General features: G+C 47.3%; 1 protein-coding gene across 10 annotated transcripts in view; it reads right to left on the bottom strand.

Annotated features, from left to right (window-relative positions):
- Positions 1–9754: 9754 nt before the first annotated feature.
- The window catches only part of LOC105484458 (tenascin N), a 124080-nt gene continuing 121646 nt past the window's right edge, over positions 9755–12188 (bottom strand). For all 10 annotated transcript variants that reach the window (XM_071069651.1, XM_071069655.1, XM_071069636.1 and 7 more), the window contains one exon: positions 9755–10470. In XM_071069651.1, coding sequence (XP_070925752.1) covers positions 10330–10470 — 141 coding nt within the window. In that variant the 3' untranslated portion in view covers positions 9755–10329. The remainder of the gene's footprint in view (positions 10471–12188) is intronic.

The raw sequence follows: 12188 nt of genomic DNA, 5'->3' as shown, positions 1-12188 counted from the left end.
CATGGCAACTGCTTGCTCCTTTGAATTAAGACAGCAGTCAGTTGTCATTGCCATAACAAGGCCTCTATCTCCAGGCACAGTGTCCCTGCTGTCTTCTAATCCAATGGACTTGCTGTCACGCCAGGCATGAAACACCCAGGACCTCACTTCTCAGTCACTTCCACAGCCTATGACTCAGAAGAGCCAAACCCAGAATGAGGCCTCTCTTTTCCTCACCACAGCCTCCCCTGACAACATTTCGTGGTGTAGCTAGAGGAGTCCCAGCGCAGGATTGGCCTTAAAAGTTTTGTTAAATAAACAGGTGCATGAAAGGAGCCTAAGGCCTTTCGTTGGTGTCTGCTCTCTTCTTTCCACTTCCTTCTCATCTTTTTCTCCGTGTTTTATGCTTCTCTGATTCCCTCTTCTGCCTGCACCAGGCCAGCCCCAGCCCTTTGTTCCTCTCCATTTTTACTCTTTCCAGCCTCTGTCCCTGAACTGCTACTGGCAACCCACGGGACCTCAGAACCAGAGACTGCTTGACTCATCTGGGGAGGTTAAGTTCACGGGGGACAAAAAAAGGATTCCTAAAGAAGAGGCTTCCTAGACCAGCACAGGCTCGAGAAAGAGATCCCCTAGGCCTGGACTTCTCCGGCCGGCAGCCAGAGGCGGCCTTTCCCCATTGCTCGATGGATTCCATGTTTTTATTTCTCGGGGGGGAGCAGGGAGGGAGAAAGGTAGAAAAATGGCAGTCACCTTTCCAAGAAAAATATAAATGGTCCAAGCTGTATAGTATTTGTCAGTATTTTTTTTTCTGTAAAATTCAAACACACACAAAAGAAAAATTTATTTAAATAAAATACTTTGAAAATGAAAAGTCTTGATGGAGTCAGACGGTTACTTTCTCAACATTAGGTATTACCCCCACTCAGACATCACTCAGCAATGATCGATGCAGGGACTCTTTCTGTGACATAAATGTCCCAGCACTCCCCGGTCACTGCCCTCACCATGGTAGAGTCATAGGTCTGAGGACCAGGAATGTGGCTGGCTCACCCTTGCTTGCAAAACAGATGGCCTTGAAGACCAGACTCCCCCGGAGGTGCCAGCTACAGGAAAAATACACTGATGTTCCTTGGCAACATTTAGAGAACCTTCCGTCAATGAGGTCCATCAATGGCTTCTTAAAGGAAAAGGGGGGAAATAGCAAAAACCTAAGGAAAAATGGATCTTTGAGTTAAATCCAGTGTTGGGAAGGAAGGGATCAAAAACCTCTATAGTAGCCACTAGGGCAAAAAATATGTGTGTATCTGTGTGTGTATGTGTGTATGTGTGTATGTGTGTGTACACTGTCCAATATGGTTCAGTATGGTACCACTAGCCACAGGTGACTTTAAATTCATTGAAATGAAATAAAGGTACACTAGCTCAGCTACGTCTCCTATATTTTTTTTTTTTCCTGAGATGGAGTCTTGTTCTGTCACCCAGGCTGGAATACAGTGGTATGATCTCAGCTCACTGCAACTTCCACCTCCTGAGTTCAAGCAATTCTCATGTCTCAGCCACCTGAGTAGCTGGGATGACAGGCATGTGACACCATGTCCAGCTAATTTTTTTTTGTATTTTAGTAGAGATGGGGTTTCACCATACTGTCCAGGCTGGTCTTGAACTCCTGGCCTCAAGTGATCCGCCTGCCTCAGCCTCCCAAAGTGCTGGGATTATAGGCATGGGCAACTGCGCTTGGCCATGCCAGCCACAACTCAAGTGCTCAGTAGCCACACGTGGCTAGCGGCTGCCATCCTGGACAGCATAGGTCTATGATCTTGTTGGGGGCAGGGTCAAACACCTGGGAAAAACACCCATGCTGATGGGATTTCAAGGAGGGCTTAGGAAGGAAGGCCTAGAGCACAGGTGGACTCTTTGCCTTATCTCCCCCAAAGCAGATTATATCTGTAGTTCCAGATGAGTTCATTCCTGGGCTCTCTTCCCTATCACCACACAGTCATGACAACCAGAGAACAGAGACTCCTCATTCAGCTCCCTGTTCATCCACCCAGGACATTGCTAAACTTTCCAGTGCAGAGGAGGAACTGATGCTCAGAAACCATCTGGGAGGGGAGCAGCTGCTGCACACCTGAGGGGATGCTGGTGCTCAATGCCCGCAGCCCCACCCACCCCGGCTCCATCCTGGCCTTGGGGTATAATATGGATTTGGACAATGCCATCACGCCATTAGCATTCTCAGCTCACCACAGCACTCTGCGCTGGCCCCTTGCCCTTTGACCTTAGTAATATTTCCTAATTCAAAGTCACAGGTTTACAAGACTGAAAAAAAAAATCCCTTCAACCTCCTTTCCGTCTGTCATAGACTCAAAGGGGTGTTTTCAAACACCTGTGTGCGCAACGCCACACTCTATTTATTCAGGAATGGCTGTGACTGTGTACCTCCAGCCCTCTTTTGAGGCTGCTCATCCGATTAACATTTCTGACTGTTTACTATATGCCAAGCACGCTAGGTGCCAGTGATACTAAGTTGTCCTAGAGGGGCTCAGAACCTGGCAGGGCGGCACAGACAAGCAAGCAGTTCCCAGGCTGGCTTCAGGACAGGCCAGGGGAGATCGCCAAGGAGGTGTCTAGAGACTTGCACAGGAAGAAACTGAGAAAGGAGGGTCCCAGGTGCACAGTCTACAAAGCGCAAGTGCACCCTGGAGTAGTGATGCAGGCAGACAGGGGGACCCTTCAGAAGCCATCGGGGCTCTCTGGAGGCCATAGGTGCAATGGGCTAGGACTCCGGACTCGGGTTGTCCCAGCCCTGATGCTAACTCCATCTCTCACTAGTTATGTAATTGGGACCCATGGCTTAATCTCTCTGTAAGACTTACCTGCTAAATAAAGCTAATGAGAGTAACTACCTCATAGAGAGCATTACATGATCATATGTATAAAGCATTTAGCACAGCACCTGGCTTATATTAAGTGCCCAATAAATGTTACTTATTATTATTAAGGATTGAAGGAAAATCATGAGACAGCTGTGTCCTAGGAGTCAAAGGAAAAGAAATTTCCAAGAAGAAAGCAACAGTCCATAGAGTCAAATGATGCAGGTAAATCGAATGAGATAGGGATTGAAAATAATTTGCATTTTCTATTCCCCATGATGTGATGTGTTCCCTAATTTCACCACATACTGCACTATCTACAGGATTACCAATACTGCATGGATTAAGGTCTCCTGATTTGCAGTATGTGACAGGCGAGGCTGCCTAATTATCTGTCCCGCCTCTGCCCACAACCAAGTCGCCCTAGCGTGACAGTGCCACCTGGTGGCCAGATCAGGAGAAAGCGTGAGTCAACATCTTACTCACCTTAGAAGTGTTTCCTGTAGAACATCCATCTAGCTAGTTCACCTGTTCTCAAATTAAATGTGCAAAAGAGTCACGGGGCTTTATGTGAAATTCACAAATCTGTCAGGGTCTGGAATGCACTCTACGCGTCCTCTGCTCCCGTCTTCCATGGAGGGCTAGTGCGCCTCCGGCGTCCTCTGCTCCGGACTTCCATGGAAGGCTGGTGCGCACTCCAGGCATTCTCTGCTCCTGACTTCCATGGAGGGCTGGTGCACACTCCACGCATCCCCTGCTCCCGTCTTCCATAGAGGGCTAGTGCGCCCTCCAGGCTTCCTCTGCTCCTGACTTCCACTACAGGCTCAGTCAATGTCATCTCCAGAGGAAACTCTTTCTGCAATGTACACAGATTTTCACTAACCTTTATGAACCTTTCTCTTTTACTCTTCCCTTTCTCTTTCTTCCATTTGCAACCCATAATAATCCTGTTGGTGACTGTTCATAGCAAATATGCTTTAGAGCTGCTAAAGAGACATCTCCATCAAAAGGAAAAAAGAGAAAAAGATTTAAATGAAAATATGAAGACTGAAAATCCAAGCCCAGTATTCTACCATTCCAGAGTGCCTTCATACATAAAAACCACTTTCATTATTTCACCTGATTCTCACTTTATAAGTGAAGAAAACGAGGCCCAGAGAAGGTAAGCCAGTTTACCCAAAACTGGAATAGAAACCCACGCCTTCAGACTCCTACCCCAGTGCTCCTTCTGCATACCAGGCATCGAGATCCAGGCCAATCTGATCCTGGTTCTTCAAAGACTGTTGAACTTGTAGACGCATCTCCCTTAAGTTGGAAACTTACAGAACACAATCAAGGGCCTGCCCATAAGCCTTGAAAGTGCCTATATGTCTCCTTTATATGTCACACAGCAAGCCTCATCTGCCTCCTTCTCCTTCTCTAATTAAACCTAACTTTCTTCACTCACCAAAATAAAGAACTGTTTCCATTCCATTTTGTTTCTTTCTTTTATTTAAATTACAGTACCGCAATACTATTCTTTTCTATTTTTCATTATACATACACAGCAACTCATCTATGTTGTAGAGTAAACAGAGTTTTATGGGCTAACCTGAGAACCTACCTTCTTTATATAGTATTAGAATTGGAACTCAAATCATTTCACCCACAGAAACAGCCAACTGACAGAAGGAACTGGAGAAGTGAATTCATTTGCAAATTAGGAGCTGCCTGAAATCCCTCCCAGGGGTGCTCCCCTTCACCTTTCATCAGGCTGACCACCTCCATCCGCCTTTCCTCCCCAGCTCCCCAGCAGCCCACTACGCCGGGTCTGGGGATAGAGTCCAATCTCACCAGGCTATCTCCTCAAGGTTGTTCGCAATTATTTTTTGCGCATTAGTCCAGTTTGCTGGACCCTGCCTAAGAAACCACCAAGTGCAGGCCCAATACTAACCTGGACCTCACCGACTCACTCACCAGATAGCACCACCCAGGAAAAGAGAAAAGTGGTGACCTAGCCCCCAGAACTCCTCTTTATAGAAGAGAGAAGTGGCGCTGAAATGAGAGGCTCCCGACAGGACAACACTGCCATCTCCTGGCCATGCTGAATATAGCAAGCCTCTTGCACTAAGCTGCACAATACCGTCCCAACGGTATTGATCAGCTTCGTATTGACATGAACTCCCTCCTGATCCCCTCCACCACCCTAGCGATGAGCTTGAGGTAACGACTTATAATTTTTTTTTTTTGAGACGGAGTTTCGTTCTGGTTGCCCAGACTGGAGTGCAATGGCTCAATCTCGGCTCACTGCAACCTCTGCCTCCTGGGTTCCAGCATTCTCCTGCATCAGCCTCCCGAGTAGCTGGGATTAGTGGAGGGCCTTTTCCATCAGCTGGCTGAATTCCACCAAGAGTTTCTCGCTGTTATACTTGTTTTTCCTTCTGCCACGCCATCCCTTCGTCTGCATGTTCCCTGTCCACATCTCTTCACACACCACACCTGGCCTTTTTCCTTCCATGATCACAATTTCTGGAGGCATTTTCTATCTTTCTCCTCAGCTCCTTCAGCATTTCCTGGCTTTAATCATCTTGAAATCCCTGAGAATTCAAATTTTAAACGCAGAGCTTTTGATCTCATTTGACAAACATAAACTCTGGGGCCCTATTCCCAGAGGAAGTCACCGTCAGGAACAACCAGTTCTAAGCTCTGACATGAAAAGACCCATCTCTTGCCTGTACCACCCATCCTCCTCAAAGCCCCCCATTCCTTCTTCCTGGATATCTCACCAATCTAGGCCCTCCTCCCCTTCTCCGCCACTTCTGCCACAGGCCAAGGAAGTTATGACCACTTGCCTGAACTATCACAATAGCACTCAACTTGCCTGTGAGTCCTTATCCTTCCTCCAAAACCTCCCTCAACACCCCCAGCCCTGTTCTCTATCCGATCACCAGACTGATATTTCCAAAATATGCATCTGACCTTGTCACTCCGAGGTTTAAAAACCTGTGTGTTCCCCACTTTCCACATGCTTTCGTCTGAGCAGTGGCTCTCAACCGTGGTCTACGTTGGAATCCTTGGGGGCACTTTAGGAAGCTCAGGTGCACAGAACTCACCTGAGACCCGCTGGAGCAGAGCCTGTGGAGGGAAGGGGAGCTTCTGTACCCATGGAGGCCCCCCACTGACAGGGAGTGGGCACCGAGAACCACAGTACTGGCCTGGCAAAGGAAGAATCCCCACCCATCTCACCAGCCTGTCTCCCCACCAAGCTCTCCTCACCCCAGTAAGAAACCATTCTGCCCCCCTCAGACATGCCACACTCCACACTTTCTCTTCCTTGCTGCCAAGTCTCCTGTACCCGATGGGTCCCACCCCCCTGGGGCCTCTGGTTTCTTCCCCCCGGAACTCATCCTTCCAGACTTAAAGCCGACATCACATCCCCGTGAAGCTCTCTCCCTTGGCACCCCGGCAGGATGAGTCACCCCGACTCTGCCCACAGTGTTCAGTCCACCTCCCTGTGGACTCACTCTCCCCGGTTTGTTTCCACAGCTCCCTCTGCCACCACTCCAAGAGCTGCTGGCGGGCTGCATTTGTGTTCTGTTCATCACTGTCTTGCTCGTGTCCTGCATAAAAGGCAACACTATGGAAACTTTACCAAGACTTCTATCTTTGCATCTACCCTAGTGCCTGGCTTGCAGCCTGTCCCTTCTATGAGAGCTTTTGTTTGCTTTAGTTTGTCCTAAAGGGTAGAAATTGTTCCTATAAGCTTCAAAACCTTGATGGCTCATAACCTGGTTCTAAGAAAATGGACTCTCTCTAAAAAGCAGGTCTATCCAGAAACTCATTCCATGGGCCCATATTCAGCTACCAGATGGGAAGTTGTGAGCACTGGTCACGTCAAAATGAGGTTAGGCATGGAAGTTTCCAGTTGGAATGTTCTCCTCAGTCAGACAAAGTCCCCTTGAAAATGAGTTTCTCCCAACTTCCTTCCTGGTCCCCAGCAGAAACTTTGAAAGGTCAGCTGAGGTTTTGGTCACCCGCTCCTTTGTGCACCATGGGTCCTGCAGGCAAAAGAATGTAAGCAATAGCTCCTGTTTCCCAAAAGTCCTCCTCTTGGCCAGTGGTGGAGAAACCCTGGGGTCAATGAACACAGGGGTGTGCGTTTTATAATTTGCTACCATCACAGACTCCTCCAGAGCAAAAAGACCACCAGCAGCTCCCTCACGCCAGAGCTACTCAGAGTGGACACCACTCCAGCAGCAGCCCTCGGCCCAGACCCACTTAACCAGAGTGTCTGGGGAAGGGACCTCATAATCTCTGTGTTAACAAGCATGTTCAAAGTTGAGAAGGATTGCCAACAACCACCATCCTTGGCGCGAAGTTGATCTCTGGGATTTGATCCATTTTGCAAAGCAGGCAGTTTTCTAAAAAGCCTGGACCACTGTGATGAGCCCAAAGCTTCGGAATCACGAAGTTGAGTACCCTACATGCAAACAGGGTCATGGAACAGCAGAAGGGAATTCCAGCTAGGTGCGGCGGCTAGCACCTATAGTCCCAGCTACTTCCCGAGTCGAAGCTGGAGGATCATTTGAAGCCAGGAGTTCAAGACCAGCCTGGGCAACATAGCGAGACCCTGCTATATATCTATAGAGACAGACATAGATATAGATATAGATACAGATATAGATATAGATATATACGTATAGTTGGGCATGGTGGCACTCACCTGCAGTCCCAGCTACTTGGGAGGCTGAGGTGGGAGGATTGCTTGATTCCAGGAATTCAAGGTCACAATGAGCTATGACCACTCGCCTTTTTTTTAATTCCCTTTATTCTTCCTCACAACACCAGAAATTAAAAGGGAGAGATTTACACTGCTTTCCTCACACAGCCTGGGTGACAGTGAGACTCCATTTCTATTAAATAAAACAATAAAAAACTTAAAAAATGTTTTTAAAAGAAGAGAATTTGAGGAGAAGACTTGGAATTGGCAAGTTGTGCAGACAGACCTTTAAGACAGATGAGGAGACCAGCCTGGGTAAGAGAGCAAGACTCCATCTCTACAAAAAAGTTAAAAAATTAACTGGGCACAGTAGCATGTGCCTGTAGTCCCAGCTACTCAGGAGGCTGAGGCGGAAGGATTGCTGGAGCCCAGGAGTTCAAGGCTGCAGTGAGTCTTGGTCATGTGACTACACACAGCAGCCTGCATGACAGAGGGAGACCCCATTCAAAAACAAAAAAAGACAGACAAGGAGATTAGCTCAGGCTCAGGCCCTGACAAAGCTAGATCAAGACCAGGAGAAATCTGGTCAATCTCTGTAAACATCTCCTCAGAGAGGCTTCATAGTCCAACACCATGTAACACCCTCATCTTCTCATCCTACTTTTTCTTTCATGACACTTCCTACTTCCTGTAACTACACATTTTTTTTTCCTTTTTTTTGGATGGAGTTTCACTCTCGTTGCCCAGGCTGGAGTGCAATGGCGCGATCTCGGCTCACCGCAACCTCTGCCTCCCAGGTTCAAGTGATTCTCCTGCTTCAGCCTCCCTAGTAGCTGGGATTACAGGCATGTGCCACCATGCCCGGCTAATTCTGTATATTTAGTAGAGATGGGGTTTCTCCATGTTGGTCAGGCTGGTCTCAAACTGCCAACCTCAGGTGATCCGCCCACCTAGGCCTCCCAAAGTGCTGGGATTACAGGCATGAGCCACCACGCCCAGCCATAACTACACATTTATTTGTTGTTTAATGTTAGCCTAAAACCACGAGAATATTAGCACAAGGACGGGATTATGATGTTATGTCCTTGATTAACACCAATGCTTAGAATGGAACTTGGCACATAATAGGGCTTCATCTCTATTTGTTGAATGAGTGAATGTAAACAAATGAATGAATGACAGCACACAAGCTCCATTAATACAAAGATAGTGTCTATCTCGCTCACCTGTGTTTCCCCAGGCACACTGCCTGATACAAAGCAGACAAACACTTAATAAACTCTTGTTGAATCAATTAATAACATGCAGGTACATTTTTTCATCGTCAGTGTCAACACTAAAACTGTATTTCACTGAGACCACTCACTGTCAGAGCAAGCAGTTCCGTGGTGTTGCTTAATGTGTGTGTCTGGGGAAGGAAGGCAACAGAGGGGGTGCTGAAGACTTTAAAGGTTGACAGACACGGTTTCAGGAGTATGGTTTGACACTTACCCAGAGGTTAAAATGTGGAGACACCTAGGCCATAGACTACACCCTTGTCCTGGAGGGGTATGGCAGCTTTCAGGGCATTGCCTTCTTTCCCATTCACTCACTTCTGTATTCTAAATACCATTATTTCCCATCATGCAAATCAGAGTCCACAGCCAACCAAATTCCATTACAATGCACAAATTGTACCTTCACTTGCACTTAGGTTCAATTTAGAATTCAAGGGCACTTATGTGGGGGGAAATAACACAAGGCAATTTTTTTTTTAATCAAGGGGTTTATTACTTTTTTTCTTCAATAGGAATTTAAGTTACTTCATTGGTCACTGACTTTGCTACAGAAAACCCTCCAAAATGACAGAAAATAAGCAAAAAGGATCTGATCTTGCCAACTGTTCGATCAAACAGTGAGACTCACGGTGCCGAGCACTCCCAGAAAACCCAGGGCTCCAACAGCGCGGGGCGCGGAAAAGAGGGAGTCTGAAGCCTGGTAGGCATGAACGGGAGTTGCAGAAGAGTCTTTGGGAGGAACCAATTATCAAGAGAGTCAAATTATTCAAAGTTGAAATGAGTGAGAATTTATTCACAACATATGCAGTTCTATGGATGCAATTATGCAAATGACTGAAAAGAGGGCGCTTAAAAATAGCAGTAAGGCGGCAGTTTTGGTCTCCAGCATGCTGGATACTAGTCAGAACTTAGCTAAACGTGAGTCCATCTTAGCCCCTTTTATTCCCTTTATTCTTCCTCATAACACCAGAAATTAAAAGGGGGATGTTCACACTGTTTTCCTAAAAACCCAGTGGGAAAGGAGTTGACAAACGTCCAGTTGCCTCAGCCCTAACCCCTGGGTCATGAGAACCCCCCTTCTGTGCTTCTTTCCAGAGAAAAGATTTGCATTAGCAGAGCGCTTTAATACATAGATGTAAATTTCCAGAGATTTCCAATTGGTGAAGTGTTGGGTGATTCCTTCTCTTGCCCTAATCCAGTATATTTGTTGCCGAAGATAAGCTGAGAAACCTTGCCGTTCCAGTCCTGTCTTTCCTACGCATACTGTGTAACTACTGTTTTGATTTTCAAGACCCTCATAAAGACGGGCAAAAATGCAGGTGAGAGGGAAGGAACCTCCATGGCTTGAAGCTTGGTGACATGATTTGTTCTCTGGGCTATCAGGCGATCCCAGAACCCAGAGGCTCTGAGCACTCCCAGACCCCAGTCACCACTACCCACCCCGCCCCAAGCTCCCACAGCTGGTGTTGTCTCCTGCAAGGACTGCTCACACAGGCCATCAGAACGTTCGCAGCCTTCCTCCCAGCGTCCGCTTCTTTCTGCCCAGGACAGGCTCCCTGCTGTAGCCATGAGGGCGGATTTTCAACTCCACGTAAGGAATGGAGAATTCATGTCCTTTCCAAGGCTCCCAGTTCACCCCCTACATAAAATACATAAATAAATAAATAAAGCCACATCAAGAAGAGGCTCTTGGGAGGAGGGCAGGGTGGGTTATGGTACAAAGGAATTAATTAGTCACCAATGAAACCACTCCCTCTCTGCTCAGGGGAAAGAGACGGGGGTGATGAGAAGGGAAGGGAGGGCAGGATCCAAACACACGCGCCCTCTGCTGGGCAGCTGGGGTTAGACTGGCTGAGGACTTGGACATTTGGAAGCTGGCGGTCTCTATGGTGGGAGCAAGGGGGTGTGAGCCCCAGAGGTGGGTGAGGCCAGAGCAGCCACAGAGACAACACAGGGGTCAACCAGGCCGGCAACGGGCAAATTATCTTTGCTTCCCTCTTTTCCTTTCCAAAAAATTAAAGGCAAAAATAAACATATTAATTGGCCAATTGTGTAAAATCATTTTCAATTTAGACTGTTTAGATACTAGCTCTGGGGTAACAAATAGCCTGCTGAAAACTAAATTTCATTTTATGTCTTTTGACTGGTGAGTGCAATAATATTTAATTCACTTAATAACCTTGCAACCTGGCCAATAAAAAGCCCAAGTGACCAATTTTATGTATTTTAATTTGTGAGGTAAATAATAAACAAGAAGCTAAATGCCTTGCAGACTGTGAAAAGCGCATTAACCAGATGAATGTCTTTTATTAGCAAATATGGGATGGTTCAGGGCATCCTGCTTGCTCATTTCCAATATTTGATCTCCTATCCCAGGCTTCCCTGAGCCAGCCCACACGCTGCCACCGTGATTCATGGGCCAACCCTCCCCAGCTTCCCTGGGGGCAAATTTCTTCTTCCCTTTGAAAAATCACATAAAGATTGGAAGTCCCCGCAGCCTGGTCAGAGCCAAAGTAATCAAAATGTACCTGGACTTTGGATGTGCTAATATTTACAGTAATATTGGTACAAGGTGAGTTCTGAAGAGGTGGCTTCCTGGAGGCCTAGGATCAGGGCTGTGGATGGGAAATTAGAAACCTAGGATGGGGACTCAGGGTTTGTGGAGGGGAGAGGATTAATGATGAGCAGAGACAAAGATGCAATTTTCAAGAAACTGTGAGGGAGCAGGCAGGAAGTGCCCTGCAGCTGTCAAAGAGTCAGGATGATGCACTGGGGCAGAGGAGGCTTGAGAAATAGCAGGTGGGACAGTTTCAGAGCAATGTGGGGAGAGGACCCCTCCTGGACCCCTGGGCCCTGGGTGCACACTCCCAATGCGGAGAGACTGGTCTAGCTCAATGTTCTGGGCAGGCTTTGGGTGAAGTGGACCCAAGAGTCGGTCTGACCTAAGGCACAAAAGACTGTTTTCCTGGTGATCAAAGGACTTGAGACAAACAGCTTTTTTTTTTTTTTTTTTGAGACAGGGTCTTGCTCTGCCACCCGGGCTGGAGGGCAGTGGCTTCATCATGTCTCACTGCAGTCTCAACCTCCTAGGCTCAAGTGATCTTCCTATCTCAGCCTCCCTAGAAGCTGGGACTACAAGTGCACACCATGATGCCCAGCTAATTTCTGTATCTTTTGTAGAGATGGGGTTTCATGATGATACCCAGGCTGGTCTCAAATTCCTGGGCTCAAGCAATCAGCCCACCTCAGCCTCCCAGAGTGCTGGGATTACAGGCATGAACCACCGTGCTCAGCCAAAAGAAATAGTTCTTGTTCAACTAGGAGAAAAACTAGAAAAAAGTAGGCAGTGTTTATTAT

Source organism: Macaca nemestrina, chromosome 1, assembly GCF_043159975.1.
Source record: "Macaca nemestrina isolate mMacNem1 chromosome 1, mMacNem.hap1, whole genome shotgun sequence".
In the NCBI taxonomy this organism is placed as follows: Eukaryota; Metazoa; Chordata; class Mammalia; order Primates; family Cercopithecidae; genus Macaca; species Macaca nemestrina.
The sequence above is the reverse complement of the archived record's forward strand: the minus strand, read 5'-3'. Positions and strand labels throughout refer to the sequence as shown.